Consider the following 27,662-nt stretch of genomic DNA (forward strand, 5'->3'; position numbering starts at 1 on the left):
ATGCTCTTCAGGCTTGGCCTCAGCTAGCTGCGGTCAGGTTCATCAGATTTCAGTCAGACAATATCACAACTAGCCTACATCAACCATCAAGGGGGAACAAGGAGTTCCCTAGCAATGTTGGAGGTTTCAAAAATAATTCTATGGGCAGAGGTTCACTCTTGCCATCTATCAGCTATCCATATCCCAGGAGTAGAGAACTGGGAGGCGGATTTTCTAAGTCGGCAGACTTTTCATCCGGGGGAGTGGGAACTCCATCCGGAGGTAATTGCACAGTTGATTCAACTTTGGGGCAAACCAGAACTGGATCTCATGGCGTCTCGTCAGAACGCCAAGCTTCCTTGTTACGGATCCAGGTCCAGGGATCCCAAGGCAGCGCTGATAGATGCTCTAGCAGCGCCTTGGTCCTTCAACCTGGCTTATGTGTTTCCACCGTTTCCTCTGCTCCCTCGTCTGATTGCCAAGATCAAGCAGGAGAGAGCTTCGGTGATTTTGATAGCACCTGCGTGGCCACGCAGGACTTGGTATGCAGATCTGGTGGACACTTCATCCCTTCCACCATGGACTCTGCCGCTGAGGCAGGACCTTCTACTTCAGGGTCCTTTCAACCATCCAAATCTAATTTCTATGCGTCTGACTGCTTGGAGATTAAATGCTTAATTTTATCAAAGCATGGTTTCTCTGAGTCGGTCATTGATACCTTAATTCAGGCTCGAAAGCCGGTCACCAGGAAAATCTATCATAAGATATGGTGTAGATATCTTCATTGGTGTGAATCCAAAGGTTACTCATGGAGTAAGGTCAGGATTCCTAGGATATTATCTTTTCTCCAAGGAGGATTGGAGAAGGGATTGTCAGCGAGTTCCTTAAAGGGACAGACATCTGCTTTATCAATTCTACTGCACAAACGTCTGGCAGATGTTCCAGACGTTCAGTCGTTCTGTCAGGCTTTAGTTAGAATCAAGCCTGTGTTTAAACCTTTTGCTCCGCCATGGAGTTTGAATTTAAGTTCTTCAAGGGGTTCCGTTTGAACCTATGCATTCCATAGATATTAAGCTTCTATCTTGGAAAGTTCTGTTTTTAGTTGCTATCTCTTCGGCTCGAAGAGGTTCTGAACTATCTGCGTTGCAATGCGACTCGCCTTATCTTGTGTTCCATGCTGATAAGGTGGTTTTGCGTACCAAACCTGGATTCCTTCCTAAGGTTGTTACTAATAAGAATATTAATCAGTAAATTGTTGTTCCTTCTCTGTGTCCTAATCCTTCCTCTAAGAAGGAGCGTCTATTGCACAACTTGGATGTGGTTCGTGCTTTAACGTTTTACTTGCAAGCGACCAAAAATTTCGTCAAACATTATCTTTGTTGTCTATTCTGGGAAACGTAGAGGTCAAAAAGCTACGGCTACCTCTCTTGCCTTTTGGCTGAAAAGCATCATCCGTTTGGCATACGAGACTGCTGGACAGCAGCCTCCTGAAAGAATTACTGCTCACTCTACTAGAGCGGTGGCTTCCACATGGGCTTTTAAAAATGCTTCTGTTGAACAGATTTATAAGGCTGCGACTTGGTCTCCGCTTCATACCTTTTACAAATTTGATACCTTTTGCTTCTTCTGAGGCTATTTTTGGGAGAAAAGTTCTTCAAGCAGTGGTGCCTTCTGTTTAACCATCTGTCTTGTCCCTCACGTTCATCCGTGTCCTGTAGCTTTGGTATTGTATCCCACAAGTAAAGGATGAATCCGTGGACTTGTCTTACCTTTATAGAAGAAAAGTAAATTTATGCTTACCTGATAAATTAATTTCTTCTATGGTAAGACGAGTCCACGGCCCGCCCTGTCATTTTAAGACAGATTATATATTTTTGATTTAAACTTCAGTCACCTCTGCACCTTGTAGTTTCTCCTTTTTCTTCCTGTACCTTCGGTCGAATGACTGGGGGGTGGAGCTAAGGGAGGAGCTATATAGACAGCTCTGCTGTGGTGCTCTTTGCCACTTCCTGTTAGCAGGAGGATAATATCCCACAAGTAAAGGATGAATCCGTGGACTCGTCTTACCATAGAAGAAATTAATTTATCAGGTAAGCATAAATTTACTTTTTTCTGACGGAGGTCAGAAAGTTAAAGATTCTGAATACATGCCGAGCCATTCAGTCCAATTCTTGTCCGTCAGTGGCTCAGTGCATGGAGGTAGTCTGATTGATGGTGGCGGCAATGGACATCGTTCCGTTTGCTCGTTTTCATCTTATTCCACTGCAACTAAGCATGCTCTGGCAGTGGAATGGAGATTATTCAGATTTGTCTCCATGAATAAATCTAGACCAGGAGACAAGGGACTCGCTTCTATGGTGGTTGTCGCTGGATCATTTATCCCAGGGGACATGCTTTTGCAGACCCTCATGGGCGATTGTGACAACGGATGCCAACCTGTTAGGATGAGGAGCAGTCTGGAATTCCTTGAGGACTCAGGGGATATGGACTCAGGCAGAGTCTCTCCTTCCCATCAATATTCTAGTCGAGTTGAGAGCAATTTTCTGGCCTCAGTTGGGCACAACCCAATTCATCAGATTTCAGTCGGACAACATAACGACAGTGGCTTACATCAATCATCAGGGAGGAACGAGGAGTTCCTTAGCGATGACCGAAGTAGCTAAGATAATTCGGTGGGCAGAGTCTCACTCTTGCCATATGTCTGCGATATACATCCCAGGGGTTGATAACTGGGAGGCAGATTTTCTGAGCAGGCAGACTTTTCATCCGGTGGAGTTGGAACTCTATCCGGAAATATTTTCAAACCTGATACTCAAATGGGCTCGGCCGGAGTTAGACCTTATGGCGTCTCGTCAGAATGCCAAGCTTCTGAGATACGGGTCCAGAGATCCCCAGGCCGAGCTGATAGATGCCTTGGCAGTTACTTGTTCATTCAGCCGAGCATATGTATTTCCCCCGTTTGCCCTCTTTCCTCGGGTGATTGCTCAGATCAAACAGGAGAGGGCGTCGGTGATCCTCATTGCCCCTGCATGGCCTCGCAGGATTTGCTATGCCGATCTGGTGGACATGTCATCTCTGCCACCCTGGAGGCTTCCATTGAGGAAGGACCACCTCATTCAAGGTCCCTTCCACCATCCGAATTTCTCTGCAGCTGACTGCTTGGAGATTGAACGCTTAATTTTATCTAAGCAGGGTTTTCCTGATTCGGTCATAGATACTTTAATTCAGGCACGTAAGCCTTTTACTAGGAACATTTACCATAAGATATGGCGTAAATATCTTTATTGGTGTGAATCCAAGGGCTACTCATGGAGTAGGGTTAGGATTCTCAGGATTTTGTCTTTTCTCCAAGAAGGATTGGAGAAGGGGTTATCAGCAAGTTCCTTAAAGGGAAAGATTTCTGCTTTATCTATTTTATTACACAAGCGTCTGGCAGATGTTCCAGATGTACAATCTTTTTGTCAGGCTTTGACTAGAATCAGGCCTGTATTTAGATCAGTTGCTCCTCCTTGGAGCTTAAATTTAGTTCTTAGAGTTCTTCAAAGGGTTCCGTTTGAACCTATGCATTCCATAGATATTAAGTTATTATCTTGGAAAGTTTTATTTCTCGTTGCTATTTCTTCTGCTCGAAGAATATCTGAGCTTTTGGCATTACAATGATTCCCCTTATCTTATTTTCCATTCGGATAAGGTGGTGTTACGTACAAAACCTGTTTCAAACAAGAATATTAATCAGGAGATTGTTGTTCCTTCTTTATGTCCTAATCCTCCTAAGAAGGAACGTCTGTTGCATAATTTAGACGTAGTCCTTGCTTTGAAGTTTTACTTAGAAGCGACTAAGGATTTTCGACAACCATCTTCTTTGTCATTTTTTCAGGGAAACGTAGGGGTCAGAAAGCTACATCTACCTCTTTCTTTTTGGCTGAAGAGTATCATCCGTTTTGCATATGAGACTGCTGGAGAGCAGCCTCCTGAACAAATTACGGCTCATTCCACTAGGGCTGTGGCTTCCTCATGGGCATTCAAAAATGATGCTTCTGTTGAACAAATTTGCAAAGCTGCAACTTGGTCGTCTCTTCACACTTTTTCCAAATTTTACAAATTTGATACTTTTGCTTCGGCTGAGGCGGTTTTTGGGAGGAAGGTTCTTCAAGCAGTGGTGCCTTCCGTTTAGGTTCCCTGTCTTGTCTCTCCCTTTTCATTCGTGTACTATAGCTTTGGTATTGTATCCCACAAGAAAGGATGAAATCCGTGGACTCATTGTATCTTTAAAAAGAAAAGAAAATTTATCAGGTAAGCATACATTTTCTTTTCTTGGTGTTATACACATGATTATTCCTGGCATTCCTTTTGGATTCCTATGATTTGTCTGCCAATACTTTGAAAGGACAAATCTCTGCTCTTTTTGTTGCTTTTCACAGAAAGATTGCTAATTGTTTTGTACAGGCTTTGATTCAAATTCAACCTGTTATTAAATCTTTTTCGCCTCCTTAGAGTCTTAATTTGGTATTAAAGATTTTGCAGGCTCCTCATTTTGAGACTCTGCATTCTTTGGACATTAAACTACTTTCTTGGAAAGTGTTATTTATCTTGGCTATCTCTTCTGCTAGAATAGCTTGAGTTGTCTGCTCTCTTGTGAGTCTCTATCTTATTTTCCATCAAGATAAAGCTGTTTTGCAGACTTTGTTTACATTTTTGCCTAAAGTTGTAAATTCTAACAACATTAATAGGGAAATTATTGTTCCTTCCTTGTGTCCTAATCCTAAGAATACTCTTGAAAGATCTCTACTAAAGATTTCAGAAAGACTTCTAGTCTATTTTTTCTCTTGTAAGGTGTATCCAGTCCACGGATCATCCATTACTTGTGGGATATTCTCCTTCCCAACAGGAAGTTGCAAGAGGATCACCCACAGCAGAGCTGCTATATAGCTCCTCCCCTAACTGCCATATCCAGTCATTCTCTTGCAAACTCTCAACATAGATGGAGGTAGTAAGAGGAAAGTGGTAAAATATAGTTAGTTTTTTCTTCAATCAAAATGGAAACTATTCGGACAATCCTACCTATGATCCTGGAGGGTTAGTACATGACCACAGTGGATTTGAAGGATGCTTACCTTCACATACCGATTCACAAAGATCATCATCGGCTCCTAAGGTTTGCCTTTCTAGACAGGCATTACCAGTTTGTGGCTCTTCCCTTCGGGTTAGCTACAGCCCCAATAATTTTTACAAAGGTTCTGGGGTCTGTTCTGGCGGTCCTAAGACCACGGGGCATAGCAGTGGCCCCTTATCTAGACGACATCCTGATACAGGCGTCAAACTTCCAAATTGCCGAATCTCATACGGACATAGTGTTGGCATTTCTGAGGTCGCATGGGTGGAAAGTGAACGAAGGAAAGAGTTCTCTATCACCCTTCACAAGGGTTTCCTTCCTAGGAACTCTGATAGATTCTGTAGAAATTAAAATTTACCTGACGGAGTCCAGGTTATCAAAGCTTCTAAATTCCTGCCGTGTTCTTCACTACATTCCGCGCCCTTCGGTGGCTCAGTGCATGGAAGTGATCGGCTTAATGGTAGCGGCGATGGACATAGTGCCATTTGCGCGCCTACATCTCAGACCGCTGCAATTATGCATGCTCAGTCAGTGGAATGGGGATTACACAGATTTGTCCCCTCTACTAAATCTGGATCAAGAGACCAGAGATTATCTTCTCTGGTGGCTATCTCGGGTCCATCTGTCCAAAGGTATGACCTTTCGCAGGCCAGATTGGACAATTGTAACAGATGATGCCAGCCTTCTAGGTTGGGGTGCAGTCTGGAATTCCCTGAAGGCTCAGGGATCGTGGACTCAGGAGGAGAAACTCCTCCCAATAAATATTCTGGAGTTAAGAGCAATATTCAATGCTTTTCTAGCTTGGCCTCAGTTAGCAACCCTGAGGTTCATCAGATTTCAGTCGGACAACATCACGACTGTGGCTTACATCAACCATCAAGGGGGGACCAGGAGCTCCCTAGCGATGTTAGAAGTCTCAAAGATAATTCGCTGGGCAGAGACTCACTCTTGCCATCTATCAGCGATCCATATCCCAGGTGTAGAGAACTGGGAGACGGATTTTCTAAGTCATCAGACTTTTCATCCGGGGGAGTGGGAACTCCATCCGGAGGTGTTTGCTCAATTGGTTCATCGTTGGGGCACACCAGAATTGGATCTCATGGCGTCTCGCCAGAACACCAAGCTTCCTTGTTACGGATCCAGGTCCATGGACCCAGAAGCGACGCTGATAGGTGCTCTAGCAGCACCGTGGTTCTTCAACCTGACTTATGTGTTTCCACCGTTTCCTCTGCTCCCTCGACTGATTGCCAAAATCAAACAGGAGAGAGCATCAGTGATCTTGATCGCGCCTGCGTGGCCACGCAGGACCTGGTATGCAGACCTGGTGGACATGTCATCCTTTCCACCTTGGCCTCTGCCTCTGAGACAAGACCTTCTACTACAAGGTCCTTTCAATCATCCAAATCTAATTTTTTGAGGCTGACTGCCTGGAGATTGAACGCTTGATTTTATCAAGGCGTGGCTTCTCCGAGTCAGTCATTGATACCTTAATACTGGCACGAAAGCCTGTAACCAGGAAAATCTACCATAAGATATGGCGCAAATATCTTCATTGGTGTGAATCCAAGAATTACTCATGGAGTAAGGTTAGGATTCCTAGGATATTGTCCTTTCTCCAAGAGGGTTTGGATAAAGGATTATCAGCTATTCTTTAAAGGGACAGATTTCTGCTCTGTCTATCCTTTTGCACAAGCGTCTGGCAGAGGTTCCAGACGTCCAGGCATTTTGTCAGGCTTTGTTTAGAATTAAGGATAATCTACAAAAGGTTATACAGACTGCGCAAAGTTTAGGGTATATATGCTTTAAGATTTAAGGGGATATTTCTCCTAAATCCCCAGGGGAAAGGACAACAGAGAACAATTAAAATCTAAAGCGCCAGTGCAGGCAAAATATACCCAAGAAAAAGAGAGCATGCAATTTAGTGTTTAAATAAAAAAATAATTCATTCTTCAACAAATGTCACAAAAAGAACCTAAAAAAAAAAATATGTATAACATGAGATGAAAATCTCCTAGGTATAAATTAAACCTTATACAAGAATTTAGACAATAAAATATGTGATTGGCCAATCTCTATTAAAATGTGAGTAATCTATAAAAGCATTTACACAAGGAAAATTACACATATATTGTAGGTTACTAATGTAAGCAACTAGAACTGTATGTATCAGAATATCAAGCAATTTGTAACACAATCTCTATCATCAAATTATCTACTGATAATCTAAGAGTATGTGCGCTAAGTGCATAAACCAAATAGCTTCCGTTAAATATGGCTAAGTCAGCATATCAGTAAAATGTCCTCAAAGGTGCAGATGAATATGAGTGATTTACTGGTATCCGTGATTCCTTTAGTGTAGCACAGTGTTTTTTAGTGCTCAAATGGATCCACTAGAAACTACAGGTACCTGTTTAAGTGATCCTTTTAATTTCAGCTCTTAGAATGGAATGAGCTGTCTTCTTTGTCCGATGTCACCTTTTAGAAGAAAATGCCTCCAAAATAAGACAAGCAGTGTAACTGTTTTTGCTGATCTTGAAGCCGCGCTGTAAACCCCAGCTACAAACACTTCTGTCTCTTGCTCAGTTATCACCTCAAGACTTGGTCTTCGCTTCATACCTTTTCAAAATTTTACAAATTTGATACTTTTGCTTCTTCGGAGGCTATTTTTGGGAGAAAGGTCTTACAGGCAGTGGTACCTTCCGTTTAAGTACCTGCCTTGTCCCTCCCTTCATCCGTGTACTTTAGCTTTGGTATTGGTATCCCACAAGTAATGGATGATCCGTGGACTGGATACACCTAACAAGAGAAAACATAATTTATGCTTACCTGATAAATTTATTTCTCTTGTGGTGTATCCAGTCCACGGCCCGCCCTGTCCTTTTAAGGCAGGTCTAAATTTGAAACTACAGTCACCACTGCACCCTATGGTTTCTCCTTTCTCGACTAGTTTCGGTCGAATGACTGGATATGGCAGTTAGGGGAGGAGCTATATAGCAGCTCTGCTGTGGGTGATCCTCTTGCAACTTCCTGTTGGGAAGGAGAATATCCCACAAGCAATGGATGATCCGTGGACTGGATACACCACAAGAGAAATAATTTTATCAGGTAAGCATCAATTATGTTTTTTTCTGGTTCTAGTTAAGGTCTGAAGTCTGTCATTTCTTTGGCATCTTGTTTGAAACTTCTGATTCACAAAGCTTATTTAGAGGCGGGACAGTCTCCGCCTCAGAGAATTACAACTCATTCTACAATATCAGTTGCCACATCTTGGGCTATCAAGAATGAAGCTTCAGTTGATCAAATTTGCAAAGCAGCCACTTGGTTGTCTTTGCATACATTTACTAAATATTTCCATTTTGACGTGTTTGCTTCTTCAGAGGCAGCTTTTTGGTAGAAAGGTTCTTCAGGCAGCTGTCTCGGTTTGATTCTAGTGCCTTTAATTTATTTATTTTTTAATTTTTATGAAAAAAGGCCAGCGGCGGCAAAAGTGATTTTACTTGCATACGGAATATCTGTAAAAACTGTGCTATATTTATAATAAAACGATCTGTGGCAACTTTATAGCTATAAGTTAAAACTATTTTTGGGTTGACTGTCCCTTTAATTAGTCCTGTCAGCCTCTCAGTGAGAGCATGGATGAATGTTAGAGTCTGGAGATGCAGGGGGAATTCTTCTGCAAAACCATCCCAAAACATGATTAACAGCTCCTTAAGCAATCGGCGTTGACGAGTTTCGCTGCCTGCTTTATTCTCTCAAGTGCATGTCATGAGCGATGCTACTAACCTGTTACACTTGAAGGGCCGTGTTTCTGTTCCACGGCATTGATTCTGGTAAGATTGTTTCATTTTATACACATATGATAACGCAAGAATACAGGGTCACAGTGTCTGTCTCCTTTTATCTGTACAGAATCAAGGGTTAATATCCCTGGAAAGGGGATTATTGAACAGGGGCAGATTTATGCATAATATTTTATTGTGTTTGATGCTATGTCATGTGTGAGATGAGGCTCTAGCAACTGTAAACAGTTGGGCGTAAGATCGGCGCGACCTTCTTTTGGCGCATTTTTTCTATAGTGCAGGGGCGGTCCTGCATGGCACTCCATGCGACCGGCTGTGGCCTCTTCCACTTCCTCTTTCCTGATCGGCAATTGCGGAAGACGTAATGGTTTCTCTGTGGTCTGGGTCATAGGGGGTGTTGAGTGCCCCGGCCATTGGTGTATGAAGGTGCCATTTAATCTATCTAGTCTGTATTAAAGGCGTAAGATATGGAGGACTCTGTTATGTTAGAGGATACTCCCTCTTTAATTAAAACTAATACCTGTTTATTGTGAAGAGGTACAGTTTGATCCGCATGCTCAATGTGTATCACATGCTTTGATAAGATTGCAATATCTAAAAAGAATAAGATATATAGTACTACTGAGCCGTCCACCTCATTCATCTCCGATTACACATGTAGCTCCCCTAGGCCCTACTTATCCTTCCGCGGGAGGGGCCTCGTGGCCGCCAGATTTCGCTGCCCAGTTGCTAGAAGCGGTTTCTGCGGCTTTCCATGCCCTACCATGCCCTGCGAACAACAAAGGGAAAGACATAGCCTTCCGTCCCAGGGGTCATCTACTCCTTTGGATGTCTCTCTGAGAGATTCTGATGACGAGGACGCCTCCGACTTGTTGGAGGGGGCCCTCTCTGGGACAGAATCAGTGTCTTTGAAACCTCCGACTATGGAGGAACCAGATTTTAAGTTTAAAATGGAGCATTTGCATTTTTTACTGAAAGAAGTGCTTGCTACTTTGGAGGACCCGGAACCAAAACTTCTGGAAGAACCTTTGATCTCTAAACTAGATAGGTTTTACGAGGACAGGGTGGTGCCTCAGACCTTCCCAGTGCTCGTGAAGATGGCTACTATTATTAAGAATGAGTGGGAGAAACTGGGCTCATCCTTTTCTCCTCCTACCTCTTTTAAGTAGTTGTTCCCTGTTCCGGACTCTCAGCTCGAGCTATGGGGGGCCATTCCTAAGGTGGATGGAGCTATCTCCACGCTCACTAAGCGTACGACTATTCCCCTCGATAGTTCATTAATCAAGGAGCCCATGGATAAAAAAAATGTAGTCCATGTTGAGAAAGATGTTTCAACTTACGGGGTGCGTTTTCCAACCTGCAGCTGCAGTGGCGGGAGCGGCTACGTACTGGTGTGACGTATTGTCCGCTATGGTTGAGGTTGAGACTCCCCTCGCGGAGATACAGGAAAAGATTAAGGCCTTAAGAGTAGCTAATTCCTTTATCTATGATGCAAACATGCAGGTCATTTGCCTGAATGCCAAAACATCAGGTTTCTCTGTTCTAGCTCGTAGGGCGCTGTAGTTAGTCGTGGACATGACTTAAGTTGAAATTACTATCCCTCCCGTTTCAGGGGAAAAGTCCTTTTTGGTCCAGGCCTGGACACTCTAATATCCATGGTCACAGAAGGCAAGAATGCTTTCCTCCCGCAGGATAAGAAGAATAAGCCTAAGGGCTCTACTTTTCGTCCCTTTCATTCGGACAAGTCTTGGCGCCAGCAGCCTGCTGCGAAGGCCGAACTGTTCAAGGGATCTTGGAAGCCAGCTCAATCTTGGAATAAGTCCAAGCAGAACAAGAAGTCTGCCGAGACAGACGGCATGAAGGGGCAGCCCCCGATCCGTCTCTGGATCTCGTAGGGGGAAGACTATTTCTGTTTGCAGAGGCTTGGATAAGAGATGTACAGGATCCTTGGGTTCTGAAGGTCATCGCCCAGGGTTACAGGATAGGATTCAAGACTCATCCACCCAGAGGCAGATTACTCCTGTCAAACCTATCATCTAACCCAGAGAAGAGAGATGCCTTTCTAGAGTGTGTGAGGGATCTCTCCTCTCTCTGGGTTATCGTTCCAGTCCCTCTAGCAGAAAGAGGTCTGGGGTATTATTCAAACCTTTTCGTGGTCCCAAAGAAGGAGGGCACGTTTCGCCCAATTAGAGACCTAAAGTGCCTAAACTAGTTTCTGTCGGTCCCATCGTTCAAGATGGAGACGATCAGGTCGATTTTGCCCCTAATTCAAGAGGGTCAGTTCATGACTACAATAGATTTGAAGGATGCTTACTTTCACACTCCAATCCACATGGATCACTTCAGGTTCCTGAGATTTGCATTTCTTGACTAACACTTCCAGTTTGTGGCCCTACCGTTCGGTTTGGCAACTGCCCCAAGAGTCACGAAAGTTCTGGGAGTGCTGCTCGCGGTGGCGAGAGCCAGAGGTATTGCAGTGGCGTCTTATCTGGACGACATTCTGGTCCAGGCTCCGTCCTGCTGTCTCGCGGAGGACCACTCGAGGGCTCTCATTCTTCTCCTTCGCGGAGGACCACTCGAGGGCTCTCATTCTTCTCCTTCGATCTCATGGATAGAAGATAAACGAAGGAAAGAGTTCCCTGATTCCCAGCAACAGAGTGGAATTCCTGGGTACGATAAGATTCCATGTCCATGAAGATATTACTGACAGATCAGAAACATTGCAAGATTGCGTCCAGCTGTATTGCCCTTTAGACCTCCTCATGGCCATCTGTGGCCAGGTGTATGGAGTTAATCGGGCTTATGGTATCCAGCATAGATTTCATTCCATACGCCAGGTTCCGTCTCGGACCTCTTCAGTTGTGCTTGTTGAGACAATGTAACGGCGATCGCTCAGATCTATCCCTACAGATCTCTCTGGACAACTGAACTAGGGAATCCCTCGGTGGATCTGTCTGGGATAACTGTCCCAGGGGACATCCTTCTTGAGACCATCCTGGAAGATTGTGGCCATGGACGCAAGTCTGCCAGGATGGGGAGCTGTTTGGGGTGCCCGGAAGGCACAGGGCAGGTGGACTTGAGTGGAGTCGATTCTACGATCAATATTCTGGAACTTAGAGTGATATTCAACGCTCTGAGGGCTTGGACCCCCCTGGGCTCGTCCCAATTTATCAGATTCCAGTCGGACAACATTTCCTCGGTGGCTTACATCAACCATCAGGGGGGAGCGAGAAGCTCCCTAGCCATAAGGAAGTATCTCGGTTTCTGGAATGGGCAGATTCCCACGACTATTTTCTATCAGTGATCCACATTCCGGGTGTGGACAACTGGGAAGCGGATTTTCTCAGCAGACAATAGTTTCAACCAGGGGAATGGTCTCTCCATCCTGAGGTGTTCGTGGAGATGGGTAATGCCGGAGATAGATCTCATGTCAACCAGACTCAACTTCAAGCCACCCAGATACGGGTTGCTGTCCAGGGATCCCCAGGAAGAGCTGATAGATTCCTTAGCGCTGCCCTGGGAGTTCAAACAAATTTACATTTTTCCATCGTGGCCACCCCTAACGCATCAAACAGGAGCAAGCCTCGGCTATTCTGATTGCTCCGTTGTGGCCACGGAGAACGTGGTTTGTGGATTTGGTGGGGATGTCATCGTATCTTCCATGGAGGTTACCTTGTTGCAGAGATCTGCTGGTTCAGAGTCCCCTTCTACACCAAAATCTTGATTCTCTTAGGCTGACTGCGTGGAGATTGAACACCTAGTCCTAGCCCTGAGAGGTTTTTCTGAGAAAGGGATTGATACTTTCATTCAAGCCAGGAAACCGGTCACACGTCGCATTTATCATAAGGTGTGGAGGACCTACTTTGTCCTTGTTTGAGGAACGTGTATATCCCTGGCATAAGGTTAGGGTATCCAGGATTTTGTCCTTTCTCCTGGATGGGTTGGATAAGGTTCTTGCTGCCAGTTCCTTAAAGGGACAGATTTAGACTTTTTCTGTACTGTTAAACAAGAAGCTTGCGGAGCTTCCTGATTTTTTTGTACTTTGTTCAGGCTCTGTCTAGGATCAGGCCTGCCTTTAGAAATTCTGCTCCGCCTTGGAGTTTAAACTTGGTACTTAAGATTTTGCAGAGGGCTCCGTTTGAGCCTATGTATTCCCTTGACATTTAAATTCTTTCTTGGAAGGTTCTATTCCTACTGGCTATTGCATTAGCACGCAGAGTCTCTGAGTTGGCGGCCTTGCAATGTGAGCCTTCTTACCTGGTTTTTCACGCCGATAAGGCTGTTCTTCGCACTGGGTTCGGATTTCTTCCCAAGGTTGTCAGATCGTAACATCAATCAGGAAATAGTAGTTTGTTCCTTGTGTCCTAACTCCTCTTCGTCAAAGGAATTGCTGCTTCATAATTAGGATGTGGTTCGAACCTTGAAGTTCTATCTTCAGGCCACAAAAGAATTCAGACAGACTGCGTCTTTATTTGTTGTGTATTCGAGGAAACGCAGGGGGCAGAAGGCCTCTTCCACTTCTCTATCTTTTTGGTTGAGGAGCATTATTCGTTTTGGCCTGAGACAGCGGGACATAAGCCTCCTCAGAGGATTACAGCTCACTCTACTAGGGCTGTGGCCTCTTCTTGGGCCTTAAAGAATGAGGCTTCTATGGAGCAGATTTGTAAGGCGGCTACCCTGTCCTCCTTACATACCGATGCTCAATTTTACGAATTTGATGTCTTTGCTTTGGCGGAAGCAGCTTTTGGGAGAAAGGTTCTGCCGGCTGTGGTGCCCTCAGATTAGGGTCCGCCTCCTTTTACCCTCCCGTTTTTTTTCATTCAGTGTCCTCTAGAGCTTGGGTATTTGTTTCCCACAAGTAATGAATGAACTTGTGGACTCTCCTCCCATTAAGATGAAAAACCTAAATTATGCTTTCCTGATAATTTCATTTCCATTTGTGGGAGGAGAGTCCACTGATCCTGCCCGTTTCTCCGATGGGTGGACCTAAATTTATTTTTATTCTTCTGGCACCATTTATACCCTGATATTTCTCCTACTATTCCTTGTTCCCATGGCAGAATGACTGGAGGATGAGGGGAGTTGGGGTGTCTTTGCTGCCTCCTGGTGGCCAGGTTCTTAATTCCCACAAGTAATGAATGAAGATGGAAATGAAATTATCAAGTAAGCATAATTTGCTATTGCTAAGCTGTTTCATTGCACATTAACTTTATATAAAATCTGTTGTTTCTACAATTTCTGCCATAGGAAAATTACAGACTCTGGATGTTTTGCTGCGTCAGTTAAAATCAGGAGGTCACCGGGTTCTTCTTTTCACCCAGATGACCAGGATGCTGAATGTTTTAGAGCAATTCTTAACCTACCATGGACACATCTATTTGCGACTTGATGGATCGACGCGCATAGAGCAGAGACAGGTATCAGCTTGTATGGGGGGAGGGGACACGCCAACATTGTGCAAAGTGTGAGCACCAGGGGTAGCTGGGTATGTTAGAATGTTTGTGCACAAGCTACCTTGTGCACGTGTGCTCTACTTGTGTATATTGTAGATCAGTTTCCTTGTTGTCACTGCAATATATTTGTATAACACAGTTCCCTCTCTGTCTCTCTAGGTACTTATGGAACGCTTCAACATGGACAAGAGAATATTCTGTTTCATTTTATCCACTCGTAGCGGAGGAGTCGGAGTGAATCTGACTGGGGCAGACACAGTCATCTTCTACGACAGCGACTGGAACCCCACTATGGATGCGCAAGCCCAGGACCGCTGTCACCGCATAGGGCAAACTCGTGATGTGCACATATACAGGTGAGACCTTTTTGTGAAATATACGTGCAGCAGGAAAACTGGTGTCTTCTAACACTAAACTCTGAGGGATCTAGTCTGCATGCGCAGTGTGTTTGTGTGCACACCGGTACTGTATTATTTCCCAGCATGCAGTGTGTGACCGGTGCTTTGTGAGTTTTGCACCTTACTGATGAGTGCCAGCAGCTGACGCACATGAGCGCTATAAGTCTGAGGAACAATGCCATTTGTACGCATCCAAGAAGTGGCAGCCATTTGCAATCCAAGGTAAGGTGTGAAAGCTTAAACTTTACTGTGTGTGTGTATATGACTCTGGTGACAGCACAGCTTTTTGTGAGTGCTATTGAGCACCCAGGGCTGGGCATGTTGCTGGGTCATGGGATGTGTACCCGGTCCGGTCTTGGAGTGCAGTCCCCTTCCGTGTTTTGTATATTTCTGGGTGATTACATATGCCTGTGCACCCCTCCCTTGTTCCCAGTTTGTTTGGCTTTGAGAGCTTGCATTATGTGGCTGTCTTAGGGACTCGGATATTGTAAAGGACCTTGACGTGGTCCCTGAGCTTTTCCCGTTTGGCAAGATGCGGTAACTAACCTTTCCATTTTTGGTTTTAAATCCCAACTGTCAGCTTGCTATTGAGTGCAGGGTTTTCTTTATGTGTTGTATTAATTTGTTTTGTAATTCCCACATTCCACTCCTGTCTGGGGTTAACTGCCTATGACTCTGGTGACAGCACAGCTTTTTGTGAGTGCTATTGAGCACCCAGGAATGGCCCTGTTGCTGGGTCATGGGATGTTTACCCGGTCCGGTCTTTTGGAGTGTAGTCCCCTTCCTTGTTTATATATATATATATATATATATATATATATATATATATATATATATATATATATATATATATATATATATATATATATATATTTATATATATATATATATATATATATATATATATATATATATATATACAGTGAGGCCTCGGTTTACGAATTTAATTCGTTCTCCGAGTCGTTTCGTATTGCGAAAAATTCGTAAACCGAAACACGGTTTCCCATAGGAATGCATTGAAAATCAATTAATGCGTTCCGGAGGTCTGAAAAAATTCAAATAAAGTGTCCAAAAAATGCTCCAAAAGGCTTAACAACTTGCTGCAAATGGCTCCAATGTCTCCAAAAGGCTCCACAACTTGCTGCAAATGGCTCCAAAAGGCTCAACAACTTGCTGCAAAATGGCTCCAAAACCTCTCCAACACCTCCACACTGGTACCCAAACTTCAGTAATTCAAGCATACTTGAGTATGCAGGGGGCACAGGGGCCACTGGTTTCGTATTGCGAAAAAAATTCGTAAACTGAGTCAAATTTTCTTCAAATTTCGATTTCGTAAACCGAAATTTCGTATACCGAGTCGTGCGTAAACCGGGGCCTCAATGTAATTATATGAGACTCTTCTTATGGAAAATAAATGTTGAAAAACCTATGAAAAAGAGAGAAGAGTCTTTCTTGTATACCTATATTCATTTGTGACTCAGGCTCTAAGAAGTTATGCTAGAGTGCTAACCTTGCATGGAAATGCATATATATATATATAATTTATTTCATGTAATTGGCAAGAGTCCATGAGCTAGTGACGTATGGGATATACAATCCTACCAGGAGGGGCAAGGTTTCCCAAACCTCAAAATGCCTATAAATACACCCCTCACCACGCCATCAATTCAGTTTTACAAACTTTGCCTCCTATGGAGGTGGTGAAGTAAGTTTGTGCTAGATTTCTCTTACATGGTGTATCCAGTCCACGGATTCATCCTTACTTGTGGGATATTCTCATTCCCTACAGGAAGTGGCAAAGAGAGCACACAGCAGAGCTGTCCATATAGCTCCCCCTCAGGCTCCGCCCCCCAGTCATTCTCTTTGCCGCTCTAACAAGTAGCATCTCCACGGGAGGGTAAAGTGAATGTGGTGTTAGATTTGTAGTTTTTATTTCTTCAATCAAGAGTTTGTTATTTTAAAATAGTGCCGGTTTGTACTATTTACTCTGAGGCAGAAAGTGATGAAGATTTCTGCTGAGAGGAAAAAGATTTTAGCATGTTGTAACTAAAATCCATTGCTGTTCCCACACAGGACTGTTGTGTACCAGAGAACTTCAGTTGGGGGGAACAGTTTGCAGGCTTAACTGCTTAAGGTATGCTCAGTCACTTTTTTTCTAACAAGACTTGGTAATGCTAGAAGACTGACAGAAATCCCCATGTGGGAAGGTAAGCCATATTCTGAGACTCCGTATAGAAGGATGGCTTAGTTAAAGGGCTTAAATCACTGGTGGACACTGTTATGGGGAAATCGATTATTTTATTACTATAATCAGATATTTGTACAAGTGTTAATTACGTTTGGAACACTTTTTGGGGTTTTATTACGCCTGGCATATCTTTAGACACCTATTTTGGCTTGGGAAGGCCCCACAACTCCGAAGTGATGAGGGAGGGGGCCTAATTTTTGAGCCTCAGTTGCGCAGTTATTTTGCAAGACAGCTTCATGCAGCTTCACGTGCAGAGTCCAGAGATTGTTAGAAGGACTCCAGAGAGGCTTATTTTCATCCAAAACTAATCCCCAAGGAAGGTAGGGCCACAGCAGAGACTTTGGCATGGTGCTGTAGCTTATTAAACCGGTGGTCTGCTTTAATTTGCTCCGGTTTGGGCAATAAGGGGTTAATTGTCTTGAAATTTACTGTGCAATCATTTCAAAGCATTAGGATCATATGGTGAACATTTCATAAAGATTGGATTTTTTGAGATTTAGTAAAAAAAAGCGTGCGCTTTTTATTATTTAAAGGCACAGTACCGATTTTTTCAAAAATTGTATTTTACTGTATTTGAGTGCTGTCTAAGTCTGTTTAACATGTCTGAGCCTACAGATAGACCCTGTTCTATGTGTTTAATAGCCATGGCGGTACCCCCTTTACATTTGTGTTTAAAGTGTGCTAAGGTTTCTAAACATTTTAAAGACCATGCAGTGACACTTAAAAATGTAGCCCAAGATGATTCTTTGACGGAAGGTAACGAGTATAGTCCTCCTTCCTCTCCCCATGTGTCGACACCAGTTACGCCCACGCAAGCGTTGCCTAGTACCTCTAGCGCATTGGGCCCTATTACATTACAACAATTAGCAGCAGTCATGGATAATTCCCTTGCAGCTTTTCTATCCAAACTGCCAGTTTTTCCTAAAAAGCGTGATAGCTCAGTTTTAAGAACAGAGGATGAGCAATCAGAGGCTTTGGATGATTTATCTGTTGTACCCTCACAACACTCTGAAGTGGCAGTGAGGGAGGGGCTGTCCGAGGGAGAAATTTCTGACACCGGAAAAGTTTCTCAGTGGGCAGAATAAGATGCCTTAGCGTTTAAATTTAAGCTGGAACACCTCCGCGTACTGCTTAAGGAGGTTTTAGCTACGCTGGATGATTGTGACCCCATGGTGGTCCCAGAAAAATTGTGTAAAATGGACAGGTTTCTAGAAGTCCCTGTATACACTGATGCTTTTCCGATACCGAAGAGGGTGGCGGATATTGTAACTAGGGAATGGGAGAGACCAGGTGTACCCTTTGTTCCCCCCCCCCTATCTTTAAGAAAATGTTCTCCATAAATGACCCCAGACGGGACGCGTGGCAGACGATCCCTAAGGATGAGGGAGCAGTTTCAACTCTCGCCAAGCGCACAACCATTCCAATAGAAGAAAGTTGTGCTTTCAAAGATCCTATGGATAAAAAATTGGAAGATTTGCTGAAGAAAATGTTTGTTCAGCAAGGTTTCCTTCTTCAACCAATTGCCTGCATTATTCCTGTAACTACTGCAGCGGCTTTTTGGTTTGAGGCGCTGGAGTCGTCGCTCCAGAGGGAGACTTCATATGACGAATTCATGCTTTAAAGCTAGCTAATTCTTTTATCACAGATGCCGCCTTCCAATTAGCTAAGTTAGTGGCGAAAAATTCTGGTTTTGCCATTATGGCGCGAAGAGCGCTTTGGCTCAAATCATGGTCGGCTGACGTGTCGTCCAAAACAAAGTTACTAAACATTCCTTTCAAGGGAAAGACCCTTTTCGGTCCCGAGTTGAAAGAAATTATCGCGGATATCACTGAGGGAAAGGGCCATGCCCTTCCACAGGATAGACCGTTTAAGGCCAAAAACAAGGCTAATTTTCGTTCCTTTCGCAACTTCAGGAGCGGACCTGCTTCAACCTCTGCTGCCGCAAAGCAAGAGGGTAACGCTTCACAGCCCAAAGCAACCTGGAAACCCTTGCAGGGCTGGAATAAGGGTAAACAGGCCAAGAAGCCTGCGGCCTCTACCAAGACAGCATGAAGGGGTAGCCCCCGATCCGGGACCGGATCTAATAGGGGGCAGACTTTCTCTCTTTGCTCAGGCTTGGGCAAGAGATGTTCAAGATCCCTGGGCATTAGAAATTGTTGCTCAGGGGTATCTTCTAGAATTCAAGGACTCTCCTCCAAGGGGAAGGTTCCACGTGTCTCTCTTGTCTTCAGACCAGACAAAGAAACAGGCATTCTTACGCTGTGTAGAAGATCTTCTAAAGATGGGAGTGATACACCCAGTTCCAATTGCAGAACAAGGACTGGGCTTTTACTCAAACCTGTTTGTAGTTCCCAAAAAAGAAGGAACTTTCAGGCCAATCCTGGATCTGAAAATTCTAAACAAATTCCTCAGAGTTCCATCATTCAAGATGGAAACCATTCGGACAATGTTGCCGATGATCCAGGAAGGTCAATATATGACTACCGTGGATCTAAAGGATGCGTACCTACATATTCCTATCCACAAAGATCATCATCAGTTCCGAAGGTTCGCCTTTCTGGACAAGCATTACCAGTTCGTGGCCCTTCCTTTCGGATTGGCCACCGTTCCCAGAATTTTCACAAAGGTGCTGGGGTCCCTTCTAGCGGTACTAAGGCCGCGGGGCATTGCAGTAGCACCTTACCTAGACGACATCTTAATACAGGCGTCGTCTTTTCCCAGAGCCAAGGTTCATACGGACATTGTTCTGGCCTTTCTAAGGTCTCACGGGTGGAAGGTGAACATAGAAAAAAGTTCTCTGTCCCCGCTCACAAGGGTTCCCTTCCTGGGAACACTAATAGACTCGGTAGAAATTAAAATATTTCTGACAGAGGTCAGGAAGTCAAAGCTTTTAACTACTTGCCGAGTTCTTCATTCCATTCCTCGGCCTTCGGTGGCTCAGTGCATGGAGGTAATCAGGTTAATGGTTGCGGCAATGGACGTTGTCCCTTTTGCCCGAATTCATCTGACCACTGCAACTGTGCATGCTCAAACAGTGGAATGGGGATTATGCAGATTTGTCTCCTCAAATACAAATGAACCAGAAAACCAGAGACTCTCTTCTCTGGTGGTTGTCTCAGGATCACCTGTCTCAAGGAATGTGCTTCCGCAGACCAGAGTGGATCATCGTAACGACCGATGCCAGTCTGTTAGGCTGGGGGCGGTCTGGGACTCCCTGAAAGCTCAGGGCCTATGGTCTTGGGAAGAATCTCTTCTCCCGATAAACATTTTGGAACTGAGAGCGATATTCATTACGCTCCAGGCTTGGCCTCAGCTAGCGGAGGTCAAATTCATCAGATTTCAGTCGGACAACATCACGACTGTAGCGTACATCAATCATCAGGGAGGAACAAAGAGTTCCCTAGCGATGGAGGTAACCAAGATCATCAAATGGGCGGAGGATCACTCCTGCCATCTATCTGCAATTCACATCCCAGGAGTAGACAACTGGGAGGCGGATTTTCTGAGTCGTCAGACTTTTCACCTGGGGGAGTGGGAACTCCACCCAGAAGTTTTTGCTCAGCTGACCCAGCTATGGGGCATTCCGGAATTGGATCTGATGGCGTCTCGTCAGAACACCAAACTTCCTCTTTACGGATCCAGGTCCCGGGACCCCAAGGCGGCATTGATAGATGCTCTAGTAGCGCCTTGGTCCTTCAGTCTAGCTTATGTTTTTCCACCGTTTCCCCTTCTCCCTCGGCTAGTAGCCAGAATCAAACAGGAGAAGGCTTTGGTAATTCTGATAGCGCTTGCGTGGCCACGCAGGACTTGGTATGCAGACCTAGTGGACATGTCATCTGTTCCACCATGGAAGCTGCCATTGAGGCAGGATCTTCTAATACAGGGTCCATTCAAGCATCCAAATCTAGTTTCTCTGCAACTGACTGCTTGGATATTGAACGCTTAATTCTAGCTAAGCGTGGGTTCTCTGAATCAGTTATCGATACTCTGATCCAGGCCAGAAAGCCTGTCACCAGGAAAATTTACCATAAGATATGGCGGAAATATCTTTGTTGGTGTGAATCCAAGGGTTACTCATGGAGTAAAGTTAGGATTCCCAGGATATTGTCCTTTTCTCCAAGAAGGATTGGAGAAAGGTTTGTCAGCTAGTTCCTTAAAGGGACAGATATCTATCCTGTTACACAAGCGTCTGGCAGCAGTACCAGACATTCAGGCGTTTGCACAGGCTTTAGTGAGAATCTAGCCTGTCTATAAACCTGTGGCTCCTCAATGGAGTCTTAATTTAGTTCTTTCAGTTCTTCAAGGGGTTCCGTTTGAACCTTTACATTCCATAGATATTAAGTTATTATCTTGGAAGGTTTTGTTTTTGGTAGCTATTTCTTCTGCTCGAAGAGTTTCTGAATTGTCTGCTTTGCAGTGTAATTCACCCTATCTGGTGTTCCATGCAGATAAGGTTGTTTTGCGTACCAAACCTGGTTTTCTTCCGAAAGTTGTTTCTATTAAGAATATTAACCAGGAGATTGTTCCTTCTCTGTGTCCTAATCCAGTTTCTAAGAAGGAACGATTATTACACAATCTTGATGTGGTTCATGCTTTGAAATTCTATTTGCAAGCAACTAAAGATTTCAGACAAACATCTTCCTTGTTTGTTGTCTATTCTGGTAAGAGGAGAGGTCAGAAAGCGACTGCTACCTCTTTCCTTCTGGCTGAAAAGCATCATCCGATTGGCTTATGAGACTGCTGGTCAGCAGCCTCCTGAACGTATTACAGCTCATTCCACCAGAGCAGTGGCTTCCACATGGGGCTTTCAAGAATGAGGCTTCTGTAGAACAGATTTGTAAGGCAGCGACTTGGTCTTCACTGCATACTTTTGCCAAATTTTACAAATTCGATACTTTTGCTTCTTCGGAGACTATTTTTGGGAGAAAGGTTTTGCAAGCAGTGGTGCCTTCCGTTTAGGTTACCTGACTTGTTCCCTCCCTTCATCCGTGTCCTAAAGCTTTGGTATTGGTAATCCCACAAGTAAGGATGAATCCGTGGACTGGATACACCATGTAAGAGAAAACAGAATTTATGCTTACCTGATAAATTACTTTCTCTTACGGTGTATCCAGTCCACGGCCCGCCCTGGCACTTAAGTCAGGTTCAAATTTATTTTTTGTAAAACTACAGTCACCACTGCACCCTATGGTTTCTCCTTTTTCTCCTAACCGTCGGTCGAATGACTGGGGGGGGGGCGGAGCCTGAGGGGGAGCTATATGGACAGCTCTGCTGTGTGCTCTCTTTGCCACTTCCTGTAGGGAATGAGAATATCCCACAAGTAAGGATGAATCCGTGGACTGGATACACCGTACGAGAAAGTAATTTATCAGGTAAGCATAAATTCGGTTTTCTACGTTGATATGCGCTTCTCAGCATTGTTGAAGCCAGATTCCTCTCAGAGTACAGCGAATGTCAGAGGGATGTGAAGGGAGTATCACCTATTGAATGCAATGAGTCAGGTTCATGTATTTCCTTTTGCAGACTGTCAGTTTCATATTTGGGGAAATTGTTATATTAAGAAATATTTTTTCTTACCTGGGGTTTAGTCTTTTTTAAATTGACTACATTTTTCTTGCAAATTGCGGGCAGGATTAGGCCAAATGCTAGACTTTATTGCGTCATTCTTGGCGCGAATGTACGTCCGTTGACGCAAGTTGGTCATTTCCGGCATCTTAGTTGACGCCGAGTTCCTTACACAGGGTTGCATCGTCAATGACGCAAGTGTGTCATTTCCGGATGTTGTTGGCGCCCGAAAATTTTGTCACGTTGTGCGTCATACTTGCCGCCAAATGTTTTCATTAATTTAATACCCCATTGCTATTTGCCTCTTGCCTTTTTCTATATCAGAGGGCTATGCTATTTGCATTTTTTCCCATTCCTGAATCTGTCATATAAGGAAATTGACAAATTTTGCTTTATATGTTGTTTTTTATTTTACATTTTGCAAGATGTCTCAATCTGATCCTGTCTCAGAAGAAAAGCTTACTTATGTTCAGGTAATCTTCTTAGACCTGCTATATCTTTAGCGGATGTTGCTGCAGCTTCAACTTTTTGGTTGGAAGCTTTAGCGCAACACGTAACAGATCATAATTCTCATAGCATTGTTAATCTTCTTCAACATGCTAATAATTTTATTTGTGATGCCATCTTTGATATCATTAGGGTTGATGTCAGGTATATGTCTCTAGCTATTTTAGCTAGAAGAGCTTTATGGCTAAAAACTTGGAATGCTGATATGTCTTCTAAGTCAACTTTGCTTTCCCTTTCTTTCCAGGGTAATAAATTATTTGGTTCACAGTTGGATTCTATTATTTCAACTGTTACTGGGGGGAAAGGAACTTTTTTACCACAGGATAAAAAATCTAAAGGTAAATTTAGGTCTACTAATCGTTTTCGTTCCTTTCGTCACAATAAGGAACAGAAGCCTGATCCTTCCCCTACAGGAGCGGTATCAGTTTGGAAACCATCTCCAGTCTGGAATAAATCCAAGCCTTTTAGAAAGCCAAAGCCAGCTCCCAAGTCAACATGAAGGTGCGGCCCTCATTCCAGCCCAGCTGGTAGGGGGCAGATTACGATTTTTCGAAGAAATTTGGATCAATTCGATTCACAATCTTTGGATTCAGAACATTGTTTCACAAGGGTACAGAATAGGCTTCAAGATAAGGCCTCCTGCAAGAAGATTTTTTCTTTCCCGTGTCCCAGTAAATCCAGTGAAGGCTCAAGCATTTCTGAAATGTGTTTCAGATCTAGAGTTGGCTGGGGTAATTATGCCAGTTCCAGTTCTGGAACAGGGGCTGGGGTTTTACTCAAATCTCTTCATTGTACCAAAGAAGGAGAATTCCTTCAGACCAGTTCTGGATTTAAAAATATTGAATCATTATGTAAGGATACCAACATTCAAAATGGTAACTATAAGGACTATTCTGCCTTTTGTTCAGCAAGGGCATTATATGTCCACAATAGATTTACAGGATGCATATCTGCATATTCCGATTCATCCAGATCACTATCAGTTTCTGAGATTCTCTTTCCTAGACAAGCATTACCAGTTTGTGGCTCTGCCGTTTGGCCTAGCAACAGCTCCAAGGATTTTTACAAAGGTTCTCGGTGCCCTTCTTTCTGTAATCAGAGAACAGGGTATTGTGGTATTTCCTTATTTGGACGATATCTTGGTACTTGCTCAGTCTTCACATTTAGCAGAATCTCATACGAATCGACTTGTATTGTTTCTTCGAGAACATGGTTGGAGGATCAATTTACCAAAAAGTTCATTGATTCCTCAGACAAGGGTAACCTTTTTAGGTTTCCAGATAGATTCAGTGTCCATGACTCTGTCTCTGACAGACAAGAGACGTCTAAAATTGGTTTCTGCTTGTCGAAACCTTCAGTCTCAATCATTCCCTTAGGTAGCCTTATGCATGGAAATTCTAGGTCTTATGACTGCTGCATCAGACGCGATCCCCTTTGCTCGTTTTCACATGCGAACTCTTCAGCTCTGTATGCTGAACCAATGGTGCAGGGATTATACAAAGATATCTCAATTAATATCTTTAAAACCGATTGTACGACACTCTCTGACGTGGTGGACAGACCACCATCGTTTAGTTCAGGGGGCTTCTTTTGTTCTTCCGACCTGAACTGTGATTTCAACAGATGCAAGTCTGACAGGTTGGGGAGCTGTTTGGGGGTCTCTGACAGCACAAGGGGTTTGGGAATCTCAGGAGGTGAGATTACCAATCAACATTTTGGAACTCCGTGCAATTTTCAGAGCTCTTCAGTCATGGCCTCTTCTAAAGAGAGAGTCGTTCATTTGTTTTCAGACGGACAATGTCACAGCCGTGGCATATGTCAATCATCAAGGAGGGACTCACAGTCCTCTGGCTATGAAAGAAGTATCTTGAATACTGGTATGGGCGGAATCCAGCTCCTGTCTAATTTCTGCGGTTCATATCCCAGGTATAGACAATTGGGAAGCGGATTATCTCAGTCGCCAAACGTTACATCCGGGCGAATGGTCTCTTCACCCAGAGGTATTTCTTCAGATTGTTCAAATGTGGGGACTTCCAGAAATAGATCTGATGGCTTCTCATCTAAACAAGAAGCTTCCCAGGTATCTGTCCAGATCCAGGGATCCTCAGGCAGAGGCAGTGGATGCATTGTCACTTCCTTGGAAGTATCATCCTGCCTATATCTTTCCGCCTCTAGTTCTTCTTCCAAGAGTGATTTCCAAGATTCTAAAGGAGTGCTCGTTTGTTCTGCTGGTGGCTCCAGCATGGCCTCACAGGTTTTGGTATGCGGATCTTGTCCGGATGGCCACTTGCCAACCGTGGACTCTTCCGTTAAGACCAGACCTTCTATCGCAAGGTCCTTTTTTCCATCAGGATCTCAAATCCTTAAATTTGAAGGTATGGAGATTGAACGCTTGATTCTCAGTCATAGAGGTTTCTCTGACTCTGTGATTAATACTATGTTACAGGCTCGTAAATCTGTATCTAGGAAGATATATTATAGAGTCTGGAAGATTTACATTTCTTGGTGTTTTTCTCATCATTTTTCTTGGCATTCTTTTAGAATTCCTAGAATTTTACAGTTTCTTCAGGATGGTTTGGATAAAGGTTTGTCTGCAAGTCCCTTGAAAGGACAAATCTCTGCTCTTTCTGTTCTTTTTCACAGAAAGATTGCTAGTCTTCCTGATATTCATTGTTTTGTACAAGCTTTGGTTCGTATAAAACCTGTTAAGTCAATTTCTCCTCCTTGGAGTTTGAATTTGGTTCTGGGGGCTCTTCAAGCTCCTCCGTTTGAACCTATGCATTCGCTGGACATTAAATTACTTTCTTGTAAAGTTTTGTTTCTTTTGGCCATCTCTTCTGCTAGAAGAGTTTCTGAATTATCTTCTCTTTCTTGTGAGTCTCCTTTTCTGATTTTTCATCAGGATAAGGCGGTGTTGCGAACTTCTTTTAAATTTTTACCTAAGGTTGTGAATTCTAACAAAATTAGTAGAGAAATTGTGGTTCCCTCATTGTGTCCTAATCCTAAGAATTCTAAGGAAAGATCGTTGCATTCTTTCGATGTAGTTAGAGCTTTGAAATATTATGTTGAAGCTACTAAACATTTCCGAAAGACTTCTAGTCTATTTGTTATCTTTTCCGGTTCTAGGAAAGGTCAGAAGGCCTCTGCCATTTCTTTGGTGTCTTGGTTAAAGTCTTTGATTCATCATGCTTATGTCGAGTCGGGTAAAACTCCGCCTCAAAGGATTACAGCTCATTCTACTAGGTCAGTTTCTACTTCCTGGGCGTTTAGGAATGAAGCTTCGGTTGATCAGATTTGCAAAGCAGCAACTTGGTCTTCTTTGCATACTTTTACTAAATTCTACCATTTTGATGTGTTTTCTTCTTCTGAAGCAGTTTTTGGTAGAAAAGTACTTCATGCAGCTGTTTCAGTTTGATTCTTCTGCTTATAATTTCAGTTTTTTTCATTATAAGATTTAAACTTTGTTTTGGGTGTGGATTATTTTCAGCGGAATTGGCTGTCTTTATTTTATCCCTCCCTCTCTAGTGACTCTTGCGTGGAAGATCCACATCTTGGGTATTCATTATCCCATACGTCACTAGCTCATGGACTCTTGCTAATTACATGAAAGAAAACATAATTTATGTAAGAACTTGCCTGATAAATTCATTTCTTTCATATTAGCAAGAGTCCATGAGGCCCACCCTTTTTTGTGGTGGTTATGATTTTTTTTTGTATAAAGCACAATTATTCCAATTCCTTATGTTTTATGCTTTCGCACTTTTTTCTTATCACCCCACTTCTTGGCTATGCGTTAAACTGATTTGTGGGTGTGGTGAGGGGTGTATTTATAGGCATTTTGAGGTTTGGGAAACTTTGCCCCTCCTGGTAGGAATGTATATCCCATACGTCACTAGCTCATGGACTCTTGCTAATATGAAAGAAATGAATTCATCAGGCAAGTTCTTACATAAATTTATGTTTTTTTAATGTTAAAAAATGTGCCACGGCAAAAAAAAGGTTGAAAATCACTGCTATAGAGGATAGTTGTGCCTTCAAAGATCCTATGGACAAGAAATTAGAGGGTTTACTCAAAAAGATGTATGTACACCTGCAATGGCAGCCAGCTGTGTGCATTGCTACAGTCACTACTGCGGCGGCATATTGGTTTGACGCCCTGTCTGATGTTATTAGAACTCAGACCTCTTTGGATGTGATTCAAGATAGGATAAAATCTCTTATATTAGCCAATTACTTTATTACAGACGCTTCCCTTCAAGTTTATTAACCTGGGAGCTAAGATTTCGGGTTTTTCGAGTTTGGGCCCGCAGAGCCTTATGGTTGAAGCCTTGGTCTGCGAACGTTACAGGGGAAAGACCTTATTTGGACCTGGTCTATTGGAAATTATCTCTTATATCACGGGACGTAAGATCATCATCTCCCTCAAGATAAGAGAAATAAGATGAAGGGACAGAGTAATTTTCGTTCCTTTCGTAATTTCAAGGGAAACTCCTCTGATTCTGTTTTCCAAACAAGAACAATCCAATCCTGCATGCAGTCCCAGCCAGTCTTGGAATAAGGGAAAGCAAACCAAGAAGCCTGCCATGGAGTCAGACAGCA

General features: G+C 43.5%; 1 protein-coding gene across 1 annotated transcript in view; it reads left to right on the forward strand.

Annotated features, from left to right (window-relative positions):
• The window catches only part of SRCAP (Snf2 related CREBBP activator protein), a gene marked incomplete at its 3' end in the record, with an annotated part of 711,452 nt that overhangs the window by 662,538 nt on the left and 21,252 nt on the right, over positions 1-27,662 (forward strand). Inside the window, 2 exon segments of the mRNA XM_053695102.1 lie at positions 14,140-14,309; positions 14,505-14,701. Of these exon segments, the coding sequence (XP_053551077.1) occupies positions 14,140-14,309; positions 14,505-14,701 (367 nt within the window).

The sequence above is a fragment of the Bombina bombina genome, chromosome 11 (assembly GCF_027579735.1).
Source record: "Bombina bombina isolate aBomBom1 chromosome 11, aBomBom1.pri, whole genome shotgun sequence".
Lineage (NCBI taxonomy): Eukaryota > Metazoa > Chordata > Amphibia > Anura > Bombinatoridae > Bombina > Bombina bombina.